This window comes from Phascolarctos cinereus, unplaced genomic scaffold (genome assembly GCF_003287225.1).
Source record: "Phascolarctos cinereus isolate Bilbo 61053 unplaced genomic scaffold, phaCin_HiC Scaffold_726;HRSCAF=1367, whole genome shotgun sequence".
NCBI classification, from domain to species: Eukaryota; Metazoa; Chordata; class Mammalia; order Diprotodontia; family Phascolarctidae; genus Phascolarctos; species Phascolarctos cinereus.
Window position 1 is genome coordinate 195,422,648 of NW_027556098.1, and position 17,769 is coordinate 195,440,416.

At 37.3% G+C, this 17,769-nt stretch overlaps 1 protein-coding gene across 1 annotated transcript in view; it reads right to left on the reverse strand.

Annotated features, from left to right (window-relative positions):
* Window positions 1-3,878: 3,878 nt before the first annotated feature.
* WDR75 (WD repeat domain 75) overlaps window positions 3,879-17,769 on the reverse strand; it is a 33,143-nt gene continuing 19,252 nt past the window's right edge. Inside the window, exons 10-21 of the mRNA XM_020993597.2 lie at window positions 17,292-17,351; window positions 17,086-17,201; window positions 15,594-15,769; window positions 14,796-14,953; window positions 12,040-12,220; window positions 11,415-11,509; window positions 10,425-10,520; window positions 9,883-10,052; window positions 8,176-8,235; window positions 5,401-5,547; window positions 4,602-4,693; window positions 3,879-4,188 (exon numbers count right to left, since the gene is read on the reverse strand). Of these exons, the coding sequence (XP_020849256.1) occupies window positions 3,981-4,188; window positions 4,602-4,693; window positions 5,401-5,547; window positions 8,176-8,235; window positions 9,883-10,052; window positions 10,425-10,520; window positions 11,415-11,509; window positions 12,040-12,220; window positions 14,796-14,953; window positions 15,594-15,769; window positions 17,086-17,201; window positions 17,292-17,351 (1,559 nt within the window). The 3' untranslated portion in view covers window positions 3,879-3,980. The remainder of the gene's footprint in view (window positions 4,189-4,601; window positions 4,694-5,400; window positions 5,548-8,175; window positions 8,236-9,882; window positions 10,053-10,424; window positions 10,521-11,414; window positions 11,510-12,039; window positions 12,221-14,795; window positions 14,954-15,593; window positions 15,770-17,085; window positions 17,202-17,291; window positions 17,352-17,769) is intronic.

Consider the following 17,769-nt stretch of genomic DNA (forward strand, 5'->3'; position numbering starts at 1 on the left):
TACCTGATGATAAACCCTCAAGGAATTCAATTGGTTAAAGGGTTAACTCTCCTAATTTGTTAGACATATTTTAAAGAGAGGAGTCAATTAGCCAAATGAATATACACACACACACACACACACACACACACACACACACACACACACACACACACACACACACACACACTTCTTTTATTACAACCAGGTCAGGCCTCAAGCCAAAATAGATGCCTGAGGTATTTTCAGAATTTCTTAAATTATAACATCAAGAATCCCCAGACAACTAGGTGGCCCAGTGGATAGAGACAGGAATATCTGAGTTACAATCCTTCTTCAGACACTTACTAGCTGTGTGAGGTTGGGTAAGTCACTTACTCACTCTCAGTTTTAGTTTATTTACAAAATAGGAATGATAAGAGCAATTCCCTCACATGATTGTTGTGTGGATCAAATGAGACGACATATGTAAAGCCCCTTGAAAGCTTTAAGACACTATATGAATGCTAGTTATTCTTACCCAGGTTTGCTGGAGGAAACAACAATGATATAGGTGGCCTCAGATATCTATACAACTTTGCTTTTCTGGAGTAGAGAGATTTGGAATTAGGTTAGGCTTATCACTAAAGGCATAACTCAAACGAATTTGTGGGGTCAGTTTAAGACCACTGCAATAAAGTGAGTCACATGAAGTTTTTTTGTTTCCCAGTGCACATAAAAATTATGTTTACATTATTCTGTAGTCTATTAAGCATGCAATGGTATTATGTCCAAAAAGACAACGTATATACCTTAATATAAAAATACTTCATTGCTAAAAACAAATACTAGCCATCTTCTCAGCCTTCAGCAAGTCATAATCTTTGTGCTGGTGGACGGTCTTACCTTGATGTTGATGGCTGCTGGGGTGGCTGTGGCAATTTCTTAAAATAAGACAATGAAGCCTGCCTCATTGATGGACTCTTCCTCTCACTTGACCACTTAGAGGCCATTGCAGGGTTATTAACTGGCCTAATTTCAGTACTATTGTATTTCAGAGAATAGGTCAGTGGAGCAGTCAGAACACACACAACATTTATTGATTAAGCCATGTAAACTCCCCGGATTCAGTTTCTTCTCTATAAAATGAAGGGTTGGATCTGATTTGACTTTTAAGGTCCCTTTTCAGTTTTAAATGTATGATCCTAGATCTCATAGCTCATATGTATATAAATTTGAGAATTTTAAAGTGCTTATCTCTCAGCTACCCTGTGTAATAGGAGGTAGAAATCTTTTGTGTTCCTTTTGCAGATGAACATAACGAGCCTCACTGAGGTCATGACTGGGGAGATCAGGGAAAGCTCACCTAGGTGACTCTGGAGCCGAGCCTTGAAGGATTCTGCAAACTGGAGATGAGGAAGGAGGCATGGTGCATAGAATCTATAAATGTGCAGAGATGAGAGATGGAGTGTCAAGTTTAGGGAACAGGGAGTTGTCCAGTTTTACTGGACTGTAGAGTGGGTGGAGGAATGCAGTTAGAAAAAAGGCTGGAAAGGGGGCCTGTATCTAGTACATGAAAAACCTCAAATGGCAGACTGAAGAGTTAGTGTTTTATTCCAAACAGACAGTTGATGTAGAGAATAATATGGTCAGATTTGGGATGGCTATTTCAGTAGCATTTGGAGGATGATGTATTGGAGAGGGCAGAGACTGAAGGCAGGGAAACCAATTAGGAAGTTATAATAATTCAGGCGAGAGATGGAGGGCCTGAAGTGAATGGAGAGGAAACAGACATGAGAAATTATGGAGGTATAATTAAATAGGACTTGGGAAGCGATTGGATATGAAGGGTGAGGGAGAGTGAAGAATAAAAGATGACTGAAGTCACAAACCTGATGACTAGATAAGTCACACCTTCCCCAGAAATAGTCAAGTTGGGAAGTGGGGAAAGATTATGATAAAGACGGGTCGTTTTGAATTTCTGATTTTGAGATGCCAGTAAAGTTGGTGGAATGGAGTAGGATGAGATATACGTGTAAAGGAGTCATCTGCATTTAAATGCTAATTAAACTCTTTGAAGTACCACTGAGGGAAAGTTGAAGAGGCCCTAGGATAGAGTTCTTAGGGGGCAAGAGATGGATGATGATCAGGCAGAGGGGACAAAAAAGCAATCAGAGGAGAGAAACAGGAACATCTATGGGTATGTAGGAAGTTTACATTTATTTTCCTACATAGCAACTGCAATTTACTATTAAAGAGTAATACTTCAATGAATTTATTTGCACTGATGTGTGTACTACCTCTAGTAGGATAGATTGTAACCCATTTGAACCTTATCTTGTATAATTCTTGCCCATGTCTTCCTTTCGGATCTACCCAAAGCATTCCTCAGACCTCAGACCATCAATCTTGCTTCTAATCCAGCCGTCACAAACACTATCTGAAGACCATCCATTCCACCAAGTGCCAACCAACTGCCACTGACAGGGCAGATGTACTGGCCTAGCCGAAGCACTGTGGCACCCTAAAATACAGGAGGCGGTATGTGCCAGGCAAGTTGACACACCACCACTATCACTTTGACCACCCTCTCCCCTTGCACCCTGAACCTAAGAGCTTTTGGAAGAATAATGCTTTCAGTCTGGTGGAAACAGCATGCTTGGAAGCAGCCCCTGTGGCCATACAGCCTAGCAATGGTCTCTTCAGATGCTACTGAAGACCCATAACAGAAAGTTCTTGTCATTAAAGTCCTTGGCATTATTAAATGGTCTAACATCAGAGACTGCTTTTAACAGCTGCGCTACCACTCTACCCTAAGAACCACAGGACCTCTCCATCTGGCTTACAGCTGAAATCTTTCATTAGAAAGCGAACTCTTTGAGAGCAGAGACTGTTTTTCTTCTTTTCTATTCATATTTCCAGGTTCAACACACAATATATACTTAGCAAATACTTTATTCATTCGCTGGAGGTCTCCTTTTGGGGCTTTAACATTTAGCAGGTCCGCTTCAGCTCTTCATGTTAACACTCACTTTTGTGCTTCACAACTAGTCTCAACTCCTTTTGGGTCATGCATCTTCTTGACTTTATGCAAAGCTCCTTGAACATCAGTCCTTATTGGTAAAACATCTGAGTCTACCTAACACTCCCTATCTATATTCCCATTGTCCACTGGGTCACTGGCAATTTTGATTCTCTGAACACGGATATCTGATATTTCAGATATCTGAAATCATTAGAAGAGTCTTCAAGCACATTTTGTTCTACAAAGTTAAATGTTCTTTTGTAGTCAATATTAACTAAACCAGAAGCCTTTATCTTCTGCATCTTTCAAGTAAGATGTGGGGTGTAAGCTCTTTGAGGGCAGAGACTCTCATTTTTGTCTCTGCAATTCCAGTGCCTGGCAAAGTGACTGAAGTGAAGTGAACTTAATGTTTGTATGCTGTAGGGTAATGGTGCCAAACTCAAATAGAAACAGGAACCACTAAACTACATGTAAGAATCCCTACAGGCTGCAGATTCTTACTTTTAAAATGTAATAGTTATTGTTTTATTGTATTTTTATTATTTTGATAATATTTCCCAATTACATTTTAATCTAGTTTGGGTTGCAATCAGCAGTGTTGCCCATAGGTGGTGTGTTTGATAGCTTTGCTATAAGGTTATGCTTGTACACGTTCTTTTAATCCCTCTCCTTTGTTTGGGAGGTAGTGGGGGGAAGAACTGAAACCATCTTTGCTTTTTCCTAATCATTTACTATCTTTCCTTCTTATTGATTTGAACATATCTGCCCTGACTACCTTGAAGAGTTGTAAGTATTAAATGGCATGACATACACAAGATCACTTGAAAAAGGGTAATGTATTATAAAAATACAAGATGTTACTGTAACTTTTTTGAAAAGGTCTATCTCTTAAAAGTACAGGCTGCCAAAATTCAGTATTTATTTTTAAAAAGGAATAACATTAAGACAGATACAGCAGTATGATAAAAAATAAAGTGCAAAGTCTCTTATTCTGTTGTTAAAGAGAACACATCCAGCTATAGTCCACTTTTCTAAGTTTCCGTAATTCTTTCTCTTGCGTTTTAGAAAGCTGAGGTATTATTTCATCCCCTGTAACTGTGTCATTTGTTTCATCATGGATCTTTTCAGATAAATCATTTTCTTCATCTGAGTCATCAGCTGCCTTTTCACTTTCCATTTCTATATCATCTGGAATTTCCTCAGCACTACAACAAAACAAAATTATTCAGAGATATAAAATTTATTACTATACAGCAACTTTTATAACACGCACCTTACTTATACATCAACATATTACCAAAAATATTTCTTAGCAATTACGTTTTATAAACTGCATTTTATTTCATGAATCTCTACAAAATAGTTTAAATCACAATGAATTCTATTTAAGGTACACAGAAAGTAATGGTTTTTTCCCCTATAACTTGCATTCATCACATTAGTTTACAGTTTAATATGTTAATTTGTAAATTGCTTTAATTTTTAGCATAACAAAAACATACTGGTCAAATATTCTTATGAAGAAGAAAACACCCAAACAGTTATAACAGCCATTATCATGTACTACTGTACAAAAACATGAACTATTAGGTGATTAATTTCAAGGCTTCTTACTTACCTCTTAGTACCTTTGGATATCAACAATGAATTAACAAACATGGAACATAGAAAAGAGGCAGATGGTAGTACATGTGCAGGAGTCTGAAGGAGCTAAATTTAAAAAAAAAATAGAAAAAACCCTTTAAGTTTTGCTTTTGTTTTACTCAGAACTTTGATTCCTCATTTTATAAGTGCTTTTACCTTCATCTTCTATATACCCTACCTAGTTACATTAAAGAAGGCATAGTAATAAATACTAGAATGAATGGTATGTAGAGAAGTAAAACCAAATAAAGATACAATTTTTTTCTCTACATGTCTCAAAGCAACACACAGCTTGTCTTGATCTTTTTTGCTTTAAATCTGCAAGCTATGTAATTACTTAATTAGCCTTATCTTAAAGGAACTAAGGCAGCATAGTGCACTGCATAGAGCACTAGACTTCTGAATCAGAAAGACAAGTCTCATCTCTTTGTAGCTCTGAGACCTTGAGTAAGTCACCTGCCTTCTCTAGGATTCACTTTCCTCATCAGTAAAATGGAGACAGGGGTTGAAATAGACATTTTCAATGTTGCCCCTCCCACCTTAGTCCAGCCCTAACATTCTCTAAATATTAAGAAACTAATTCTCCTCTTCAATGTTTCTGCCTCCCCTCTCCTGCCCCCACTTCAAGGAGGCTTCACTTGACCACAATGAACAGACAGATTTCTCTTCAGGTTCTTAAATATCGAGCAGAGTAATAAGTTATTTAGAAAAGTAAAGCAGTCAAAAAACCACTACCTTCACTGTATGCAGTCTGACATTTTTGTTAGTATTACCTCACTGATTGCCGGTATATCTTCTGCTGAAGGGTGATAGATGAGCTCATTCTCCATCATTTCATTTGGATTGGTTTCTTGCTGCCTTCTATGCTTTCCCATTAGGAAATAGAAGGGGGTTGCTGGAAGGCTTTCTTCTGCTATTAGCTGTAAGAAATGAGAGTGGCGCAGGTAGAAGGCTATTCTAAGGGTTGCAAAAGAATCTCCTAGAAATTTACTGGGATTATTCTATTCCAAAAGTAAAAATACTATAGTAAAGTCATCAGGTTTTTTTATTTATTTGCTTAATCTAAAATACAGAGTATGAAATTTATTATTTTACAGGTGGCTACTGGACTAAAAAAAAAAAAATTTAAGTGTATCTGCCTCAAGCCATATCTGAATAGTAGAAAGGCCCTTCCTTTCTCTAATTCCTGTGCCAGATATGCATAAAATAGATGTCAAATCAAACGTAAGGGGGCAGCTGGGTGGCACAATGGATAGAGCATCAGCCCTGAAGTCAGGAGGACCTGAATTCAAATCTGGCCTCAGACCAAACAATTGACACTTACTAGCTGTGTGACCCTGGGCAAGTCACTTAACCTCAATTGCCTAAAAACAAAAACAACAAAAAAAACCCCAAATCAAACATAAACAGAATTTGAACTTCTTAGCTGCTGTGGCTCTTAGCCATGTCTTGCTAACTAATTAGCAAGCACTCCCTGAGAACAGGAGAATATGATGGCAAAACCAAGACCTGGAATACAAGTGGAGCTTAATCCACCAGGGTCCAGGATGAGAAGTGGACTTTTGGTTGACCCAGAACGAGTTGTCCTGGCATAGTGCTAATTGCAGGCTTATTTGCTGTTGGCCTGGTCTTAGGTGCTTGTACATATAGTTAACAACAGGTACTATCACCCTTCAAATCTGATCAGCAGTCAGCCTCCAATTATCAGCTGCAATCGGACTTGGGCCCTGGCCCAAATCCCCACCATTCTCTACCCTTTCAATCACTTCCACCTGAGCTCAGCGTCCTCCTGATAAATTTTTTAACACTCCTATGTGAATATCTTGAAATCACTGCACCAAAATCCAAAGAACCCAAGGGTATGAATCCTAGAATCAAAACTGAAGGTCATCCCAAAGGCAATAGAAATATAATGGGGTCAATGGGGTTATAGCATATGTGAAGAATGCACGAATGACTGTAGAAGTTGAGTTGTCATACAGTAAAAACGAAAGATAAATAAGTCCAAGTGTGGAATAAGGCTCACAAAATATTTTTAAAAAAAAAACCTCAAGGAAAATTTCCAGTGCATGGGGAGTAGATCTCTCCCAAAGATTTGTAGGACACAGATAAAAATCACAGACATAATCACAAAAAGGTTGTGGTAGCATGCTGGGAGCAGAAACAGTGCTAGAATTTTCCTGTCTTTGAATTTACTGTGATTGATTATGGGCAAGTGACTTATCTGGTCTTCCTGATTCTCAAATTCCTCACTTATTCACTCACTCACTCTTTCATTCATTCTCAACAGGCATAGAATAAGTACTTACTATGTGCCAGGCACTGTGCTAAGCACTGGAAATACAAATACAAGTGGAAAGATAGTCTCATCCATAAAATGGGGATAATAGCTCTAATATTTTCTTAATAGGATGGTCATGAGGATCAAGTGGGATATGGTGTATAAAGTACTCTGAACTAATTAAAGCACACTAACAATGTTACCTATTATTATTTTCATCCTCCTCCTCATCAGATTTGTACCAGCGGTAGGACTGCCCATATCATATAATTATGAATCCAGGCAAAGTATATTTAAAAATTTTTACAACATCACTAGCTATAGCATAAATTTAAAATAACATATATACTAAATATTAGCAGGTACATGTATCCTTTAGCCTTTCAACATTCCTTTGTATATAGTCTCAGAGGTGGTCACTGTACTGGATATATTTACTTAATTACTTTCCTTTGTCATAAGGGAGGGCTTAATCTAGAGAGATCAGGAGGTTTTTCCCTTCTAAAAAACGACTGTGATGTTACTGAAAAAAAAAGATAAAATAAAATAGAAGCACATGGGTAATACATATTTTTTAAGTCTTTAAATATTCCTTAATGCAATATGTTTGGAGCCATTTTTATTTTTTACAGGTATTTGGAGGGGTTTAGGGGAGAGCTCAAGCAAGTCACTGCTTTCACTCCCTTTTTAATGCAATATAGCATACTAGAGAGAGGGCTGGACTTACTTGGGATCCAAATCCAGGTCTTTCTCTAACTTTTGCTAGCTATGCAACCACAGGTAAGTTAATTAGCCTCTCTGACCTTTAGTTTCCCTATTTCTTAAAAGAAGTGCTTGGACTGGATGAACTTTTTTCAATCCTTTCCAGCTTTGACACTGTGAATAATTTTTGGAATGAGACTCATAGAACAGAGTAAGGCGCTGGGTTTGGAGTCAAGAGGGCCTGGGTTCCAATCCCTGGCTTAGTTACCTGTGTGACTCTGGGTAAATCTTTTAACTTCTCTGAGTGTTATTAATAGATGACTTAGCTTAAAATTTAGGATTTTATGATCCTATGCTTAGGGAAGGAGAAGGAAGGAAAAAAATAAAAGCCTACATTCATTTTCTGAAGAAAAGGAATACAGCTTTAAAGGCAGAGAAATTGGCTATGCACAATATTTCAATATTTTTAGCTCTGTGCAAGGGTCAGCTCATTGTTGAGATGTAAGAGCCTCTTATTTTGTAGGGTCATCTTCAGTATCTCACCACCAGGGTGGATCTAACATACCTGTTTGCTTGATGACGTAAGCTTTTCTTCTGGGGATTTTGTACTGAATGTCATTAAATCCTAAAAAGAGAAAAAACAGCAATAAAAGGTTGAGAAATGTTAGACAAGGCTATCATCTTCTGTGATACAGATTTCTTCATAAGATAATAGTAGCAAGTGGCCGACGGTCTGCTGGAGTCAGGCAGACTTGGGTACAAGGCCTGCCTCTGATACATCCTGGCTGTGTGGTCCTAGGTAAGGACCCACAGTTAAATGCCCCAGGCAGCTCTCTAAGACTACATGATGATTTGTTTTCTACCCTGAGAGTTACCCACACCAAAAATCATAAATCTGAATCAAGAAAATAAAATAACGCAAGACTTTAAACACATTCAACCATTATTTTCAAGAATGTTAGAATGTCTCTTGGAAGATTCCATATAAAATTTAGTAAAACCAAACTGAAGGACAATACTTAGGTAATCATGGTTTAAGAAATGTTGTTTTATTGGTTTATAGCATTGTCCACCCAAGCCTTACTCTGATGCCTCATGGCAGCACAAAGCTTAGTTAAACCAGGACTGGTGAAGGCTGTGTCTGCAATGGAGCTCCAGCTCTGGCAAGGCCAATCAGGGAGAGGGCAAGTCTGTGCCTCTGACGTGAGGACCAGCTGGGCCAAGTCTGGAGAAACCCATCATTCAACTGGCCAAAAGTGATCATTTTTTTTTCACCACAGAAATACACAAAGACTATTTACTACAGCCCTGAGGCGCTGCTCTTTGTGTAGGAAGTACTTACTCTGATGAAATCAAGGACCCCTGAACTTTTTTACAGGCTTTATGTCAATGTCCTTTGCTTGCAATGTATAGAATTACTAGGACATTTAATGAAGTGTCCACACTTTGGCATGTGGGTTGCCTGGATTTTGATACTATGCATAAATTATGGCAGAATTCAGTTCAGGGAGAAAACTAGAAAACAGGAGATTTGGCTATGGCACTGAGCCAACTGAGGTCTACAGGAGGAAAAGTAAAGCAAAAGTAGGTTTTGGGGGTCTTTTGTGTTGTAGTAGAAAGAGCACTGAATTTGGGAACTGGAGGAATAGGAAGCTAAGAGACTTTGTTTCAAGTTTTGCCTCCAACATTTACTACTAAGTGACTAGTGACTATAGGCAACTTACCTAAAGTCCAAGCCTCAGCTTCCATATCTGTAACCTGGGCTAATTCTTATCTCACAGAATTACAGTAAGGAAAGGGATAGAGATGGAGACTAGAACTGCATTGGCGTAGGGTACTCCAGGATAAAGAAATCCCCTCTACTAAGAGGTCATTACCTTTTCTTCCACATACAGTATTAGAGAACTATTTAGAACATGGAGCCAGTAACTTGTCTAGGGTCACACAGTATGTATCAGAAGTGGGATTTTAACTCAGATCTCCTTGGCTTCAAGGTTGGCCCCCTAGTCAATAGCCCACACTATGCCTCTTATTAAGGAAAGCACTATACAAATGAGTTATTATTACAGTTGTTAATTTTAACACAGGACAATTCAGAAAATAAAACTCCTTTTGAAAACTGAAAACTTTAATGAAATAAGTCACTATGAAATAGGATAGCTAATGGGTGTAGGAGACATATTCTAATCCATGCAAGCCTTCCACTATTTAGTTAACAATTAAAAAATGAAGGTTTTTTTCATTTAAAAAAAAATCTCTAAGTGCTAGTTACCTGTGATTCATTTAAGAAGTAAAACTGGGACTTGTTCAGCCACTGGTAATCTTCTGAGATAAATGATTCAGGGACATCTCTTGGAACAAACACAGCACACTGGACTTTCTCTCTACAGATACTCTTTTGAATACACAATGGCCTTGGCTCACTAGGTTTAAATACAAATACTGAGGGGGAGAAAAGGAAATATATGTTAACATTCTGAAAGGTAAAGTTAGTTTTAGATAAGTACGCATATTTTCTCATCAAAGAATTGCAAAGTATTCCAAACTTATGAATTGCTCCAGAAAGTACATATCCTAGTCCTTAATTATTTTCAGGAAAACATATCATTTTCTCAGAACCACGTATGAATGCAGAGCCTTAAAATATGCCCGGGGACTAAAAATCAGGAAAGGGAAGTGGTCTGTCTCAAGCAAATGAAGATTTGTTTTGAAGTTAAATCTAACTCAATTATCTCACAGGTTAAAAAAATAATCAAGTTTTATCTGTATCTACTTTGATCACCATTTGCTAGTGAAGGAAGGCCTTGTACTTACAATCTGAACCTCCTGAGGACCAAGACACTGCAGCAATGTTATCTGAAGTGGGATCAGGCTCCAAAACTCTAACATTGAGCTGTACACTCCATTCCACTGTAAGAATAGTCAGCCAAAAAGAAACTACTTAATTCCTAGTCTTACCAAACAATAAAAGCCATCGACAATTTTTTGTCCAAAGTTCAGATGAATAAGTTCTCCAAACTTATAGTGACTTCAAACCAGGGACAGAAGACAGAATAAAAAGAATTAATATTTACCATTTCTATCTCAAATATGTATATAGACTTAAATATTCTTTGGAATATTATGCCAGGAAGCCAAAAAAAAAAACAGGGCAGAGCTACAGAATACCCTATATAACCTATTCCCACCTCATCAAATTACCCTTAGTGACAAATAAATTTCACTGAACCGAAGTATATCAGTGGCAACTGTCTCACATATTTTCCTACTGGAGAGAGCAAGGTGCGCTATAAAGAACACTATCGAGTTAGAGAATGTGAGTTTGTTTCTTAACTTTGTCCTTTACAAATCGTTGTTCAGTCATTTCAGTTGTGGCCCACTCTTCATGACCGTATTTGAAGTTTTCTTGACAAAGATATCAGAGAGATTTGCCATTTCCTTCTCATTTTACAGATAAAGAAACTGAGGCAAAAAAGATTAAGTGACTTGCCCAGGGTCACACAGCTAGTAAATGTCTGAGGCCAGATTTAAACTCAGGGAGATGACTTCCTGACTCTAGGCCCAGCATTTTATCCACTGAACCACCTCGATGCCCCTTTAACAAATATTCTAACACCTATATAGGTACAATACTTCAAAAGCTGGGGAATCTAGCTGGCTAGGAAAACAACAAAAACTGAATGGCCCCTAGGGAATTAAAAGAGAATCTGGACGGTTTTTATAATTTCCAGAGTTCAGTAGCAATTTCCTGTATGTTGTGAGCATTTTCTTTGAAAGTCATAATGAATTAGAAAAAGATCTTACATGCACAAGTGAGCAGGTTCCAACAGCACAGAAAACTCTTTTCAGTTGTTCCCAGAAGATATCTGGAACAAGTTTGTCTCCCAAAGCAAAGGTTCCTGGAGAAAAACAAAACCAAAAAAATACGGGAAATATGCACTCTTGTTTCTCATATTTTATAGTCCCTGGACTAGCTAGACTTATGTAAATTATAATTTTGAAGGGACACATGATTGTTTACAATTATTCAAGTGGAAAATGGGTCGTGGAATGTGACAGCAAGATTTATTCAAGTAATCTATTTCATTTCTTAAAACTGACGTAGGTGACTTTTTTGGGGAAAAAAAGACTCAATTTTGTATCTGACATTTGATCATATATTTCTGTAGAGGTTGCCCAAATCACCTGACAAATACAAGAACAAGATGAACTCATCACTGAATGTTTATTTAGCCAGAAAAAGAAAATCTCTCACACTAAAATCCAACACAGGGATCTTACAGGTAGGAACAGAACTTTGAGTTTCAAGTTCTGCTATATATTATCTTTGGAATAAACACACAGTAATAAATTTCTCTGGACAAAGATTTATTTCTAAATTTTAAAACGTCAATAAATACAACCGGAACTAACATTAAAGATTACTTACTTTATTTTCCCAGGACGGTGACAAAATGTACATTTAAGCTCCCAAGTAGCTGAATCCCACAGTGTTATTATTTCCTCGAAACTAACTGCAAGTAAAGACTCATCTTCAGAGAAACAGCAATTTGTTGCTTGGTAATTGTGGTAACTGCCTACAAAATCACAGGTCCAGCCCATAGCTTGTTCTGTGAAAACAGTGAATGAAATTCTAATTGGCCAAACAGTACCATACATCATAATAACAAAACTACATATTCACAAAGCAGAAGTATTAATATAACATAAAAGATTATGTTACATAATGTGAATACAATTTACCATACTCAATATGTGTAATAAACACCAATGAAGAAGAGAAAATGTTGAAAAAAGACTTTTTAAATGGATTACATGATCTCAATGTTCCCTCCAATGATGCAGACACAGTGTATGGATGCCCATCAATCCTGTGTGATTACTGACCATGACCTCTCATAAGTCAACTCAATGTACTGGAGGCCTTCCTCAGTTTCCCCTGGCATCACAAGAATACTAGTGGAGCATTCTACCTATCCACCTATAATCCCTTACCCCATGTGAACAAACATCTTATCCTCTCTTCTTAGCATCGACTTTCTTGACAACAAATTAGTTTCTGGATTCTCAGTTCAGGAGGAGCTAGATTAGAGACTAGAGCTGAGGATTTGAGGAGAGAAGGAGGTTTGGAACAGATAACTTCTACTTCATTCTCATTTATGCTAACAACTGTTACTGTCTTTAAAAATGGAAATATACCCTGATAAAACTTGAGTCGATTCAACTTGGTCCATTAGGTACTGGTTTCCACACAGGCAAGGGGGTGAGGGGAGGGAGAAGGGAGAAGGGAGAGAGTATTCCTTTTCCTAATATAGCCTTAACAATGCTGAATACCATTCTCCATTACCGACTTATCCTGCATATAAGCAAAATGGACTGATCTGAACTGTTAAATTGGATTTAGTCTTTTATTTTGCCCTTGTGCTCCCTCTGGTGGAAATGAACTGAAGTGGAAAACAGACATAAACTCAAGTCTAGACAAAAACCCTAAAAGACACTGTTTCTAAAAATGTAAAGCAGATGAAAACAAAAGCATCAAGACCATAGTGCTTACCCAAAACAATCTGAACTCTATGAAAACGACCAACAGAAGAAAACAATGCTCAAAAATCTCAATCAATAAGCATATAATAGGGGGCAGCTAGGTGGCACAGTGGATAGAGCACCGGCCCTGGATTCAGAAGGACCTGAGTTCAAATCCGCCCTCAGACACACAACACTTTCTAGCTGTGTGACCCTGGGCAAGTCACTTAACCCCACTGCCTATGCTTAAAAAAAAAAAGCAAGCATATATTAGGTGCTTTCTATATGCTTACTATACTAGGTGCTGGGCAAACAAATACAAAATTGAACTAGTCCCTGCGATAAAGAATTTACAGTTAGACAACATAAAAATATTTATAAAATACATAAAAAGCAAATGAAGAAATTTTTTGGGGGGAAGGGGGGATTCATGAGGAGATGAGCAAAGGCTTCATCATTTTTTTTTTGAGGGCTAGGCAATGGGGTTAAGTGACTTGCCCAAGGTCATACAGCTAATAAGTGTTATGTGTCTGAGGCTGGATTTGAACTAAGGTCCTTCTGAATCCAGGGATGGTGTTCTATGCACTGTGCCACCTAGCTGCCCCGAGGAAAGGCTTCATAAACAAAGTGGAGTGTGAGCTGAGCTTTAGAGGAAACCAGAGATTCTAACGGCATGCATTTCAGGTATAGGGACAGCCAAGGCAAAGGCACAGAGATGAGAGATGAAAGACTGTGTGTTAGGAACCAAAAGAAGAGCTGTCTGGCTGGATCACAGATTGTGTGAAGCGGTAGCTGGAAAGCTAAGTTGTGGTAACGTTGTGATGAGCTTTTAAGTGTCAAAGAGAGGAGCTTGTGTTTGAGCACAGGAGTTACAGGGGAGAGAGCCACTGGAGCTTACTGATCATGAGAGTGACACAGTCAGACTCAGTTTTAGGAATATGACTTTGGCAGCTGAATGGAAAATGGATTCAAGAGAAGACAGCTGAGGCAGAGAAATCAACTAGAAGACCATTGTAATATTCTAGGTGAGAGGCAATGAGGGCCTGAACTAGGGTGGCAGCTGAAAGAGGAGAGATGAAGGTATTTGGGAAGTAGAAACAGTAAGACTTGACAACTGACTGGCTGTGTTTGATGAAGAAGAATGAGGTAAGGAAACCTCTATTGCTGCAAATCCAGATGACTGGAAGGATGACAGCACCTTAGATACAGGGAAATTTGGAACTTGTGTAGAGTTTTTGGGGAAAGATATTAAGTTCTTTTTTTTCTGGACATGCTAAATGTCAGGAATGGATATAATTCTAGAAACTGTAAGAAACAGAAAGCATGATTAACACTGACATATATAAAAGTTCTATTTAGCAAAATAGAGTCAAAGCAAAACAGCCAACATTTCAAACCACAAAGACACCTCAAGGGTACACTATTTTAAAAGTACTGTTTAAACAATGATACAGATAAACTGAATAAAACTTCCTAAACAGCTTACACAGTTCTCATTTAAAAATTTGCTGAATTAATTTAATAAAATAAAGATGAAAAGAAACATTTCTGTTACAGAAAACATTACAAAGTTTCACTGGAAAACTATTCAAATGTCAAGCCAAAAACATACTCAACTTTAAACACTGTGAAAAAACAACACATTCAAAAAAATAAACTTACTATATATATCTGAGTCATCCGTTAATATCCAGACTTTAAAGTGGCTATCTTTACTGGTGGTCACCAAGGTAGGAGTTTCTGAATTTTCTGTATCCGAGAAACACAGAGCAGTTACATGGTCCTCATGTGGCATGTTGATTCTTGTGTTAAGAATAAACCTGAATGAGAGAAAATAAAATCTCCTTTTTACAAATCTTATATGGTGTCACTCATAAATGCATACTTATATAAAATATGTATATATATATTTTTTTGGTGGGGTGAGGCAATTGGGGTTAAGTGACTTGCCCAGGGTCACACAGCTAGTGTCAAGTGTCTGAGGCTGAATTTGAACTCAGGTCCTCCTGACTCCAAAGCCACTGTGCCACCTAGCTGTCCCTCTATAAAATCTTTTCCACAGAATTTATTTCTTTGTATATATTTCTATTTGGGAAAAGGCCAAGTAATACACTACTATCTTCATTAAATTATTTATGGAATGCCTATTATGTACAAGAAATTGTGGGTATGGTTCCTGTTTTCAAGAGGCTTATTATGGCTACACACAGTGTGGCCTCTTTGCATGCTGGAATGGTTTTCACCAAATATTTAAAGAGTTTTCATATGAAAAGGAAAAAGAATTTTATATAGAATGCAGTGTTTCTGCTTTCAGAAAACTTCTGTCACGTTCAATTTGCCTTTTTCAGACTTTTCAGTCTCATTTAAAGCCTGATACTTGAAAAACATAGTGATGAGTTTAATAACAAGTCAACTCATTAATTCTTTCAGATTATGGACTGCTGATACAGGAAGTATTACCCTTGTTGTTGTTCATTAAATTCCCACAATTTCATCTGTAATTCAAGCTCTGCTTCCTTCTCTTGCCGTTGTTCCACTGTTGCGAGCCAGTTGCCTTGAGAACTAAAGGCAGCCTTCATTAGTTCAATATGAACAAGACCAGGATCATTAACATATTCCTGCTGTACAATATCTAACTAAAGTTTTAGGGAAAAAAAGACACAAAAAGTATTTATTAACATATGACAAAATGTTTTTATGTTGAAGCAAAGATAAAGAACACTGATATCTTCCTAACAATGTTATCAACTTGTACAGACATAGGGATTTTTCTGTCCGAAAGCTGCACAGGCTGCCTAAACAGGTGGTGGGCTCCGTGCCCAGTCTTGGAGGCCTTCCAGCAGATCCTGGACAACCTCTTGTGGGGTATGTCACACTGGGGAAATCTTTTCAAGTATGGGCTGGGTTATAGACAACTGAGGTCCTTTCCAACTGCCAAAATCTGTAATTCTGTGTAATATGTGGAGTCTGAGAATATCAGAGATAAGAAATTCATTTTACAGATGAGGAAACTAGGGCCCAAAGAGGTTAATTATCTTGTCTAAGATCACCTGGCTAGTGGCAGTACTGGAACTAGAGCCAAGATTGCCTGAGTCTTAACTATCTCAGTATCTTAAAAAGATTATATGAAAATAAATTTTATTATCTTTCATAGAGATGAAAATTTTTGGTACAGAAGAGCTGAAATAACCAAACTCTTGATGTAACTTCCAAAAATGCAAAGGAAAACAAACTACCTTAAAACATCAGTAGCTTTTTACAAACTCAATGAAGACTAATTGGCTTTAGGGATACGAGATGTTTATTTATCATAAATGGTCTCAATGCCCCATATTGAAACAATAATTAGATTCGTAACTCAGTTTCTAAAATGAATTAAATATCTTACCCCAGAAGTGTCAACCACTTATTTGATACTATTGCTTTATACAATTATTTCATTAGACTTAATGAAATCACTGTTTTACAGAGGAAACAGGAACTGACCCCCCCCCCGAAAAAGAAAAAGTAAAAATAGGTCATTTACAAAGAAGGTGGAAAAAATAAGTCTCTTCTTTCAAGTAGAAGAAAACAAATAACTAGGTTCTATGTTTTGCGTTCATTTTTTCTCAGTAGTGCTGAAGGATTTGTGCTGCTCCATCCATGATCTCATCTAATCTCCTTATTACCAACAGAACAATGGGAACAAGATAGTCAGAATTTGAGGGCCACTGTGTCATCATGAAATAAAACAAAACTAAATAATCCACAAGAAGATCTAATCTGAAAATGTGACCTCTTTAGCATTAGTTGAACTAAACAGCTACAGATCGTATTGACTGTGTTTAAGTAAACACAAGCACGTTAACTTTTTACTGATTGCTATTAAACAAACAATTTCTTTGACCTCCAGGATCCTCTGTAAATTATTTTGGCAACACTCTTGTTGACAATGCATGGAATATAAACTTACATTGTACAGCTGTTTGTCATTTTGGAGAGAGTAAAACTGTAGGTGGCCAGGCTTCCCATTCATAACCAGGGCTTTAGTTCTTGGATCAATCATCAAACCAGTGTTGACAACACTATCTGTAAAAGAAAAGTGACAAGTAATTTCCTAATTAGGAAATGATGGTTTATTAATACAGGCAATTACAAATGATCTTTATTATACAATACCTTTCACAAGTCCTTGGATTATTGCAGAAACCTCAAGGTTTCGGTGAATGATCATAATCTCTGCGGAAAATAAATGAATTTAATTGATTCTATATGACTCCTAAACATACAGATTCAGCAACTACTTTTTTGTTCCTTTTTTTAAAAAATGGATTTTTATTAATATAATTTTTTTCATCACTTAAACTTCTTCATATCCCTCTTCTCTTCAACCTTTTGTTTTGAAAAAAAGAAAAAAGTAGTCAGCAACACTGACCAATTCATTGAAAAAAATCTGACATATGCAATGTTCCACACCCATGGAACCCCAACCTCTGCAAGAGAGTGGAGGAAGGGGAAGAAACACCTTTTAAAGTTGGACTAATTCAGAACTTTATAATGCTTAAATGTAGGGAATAACTGATTGTTTACTCAAAGCACTGTTAAGCGATCTATCTAAAAAATTACTTAATCATAAACTCTAAGGTTTGGAAGGGAT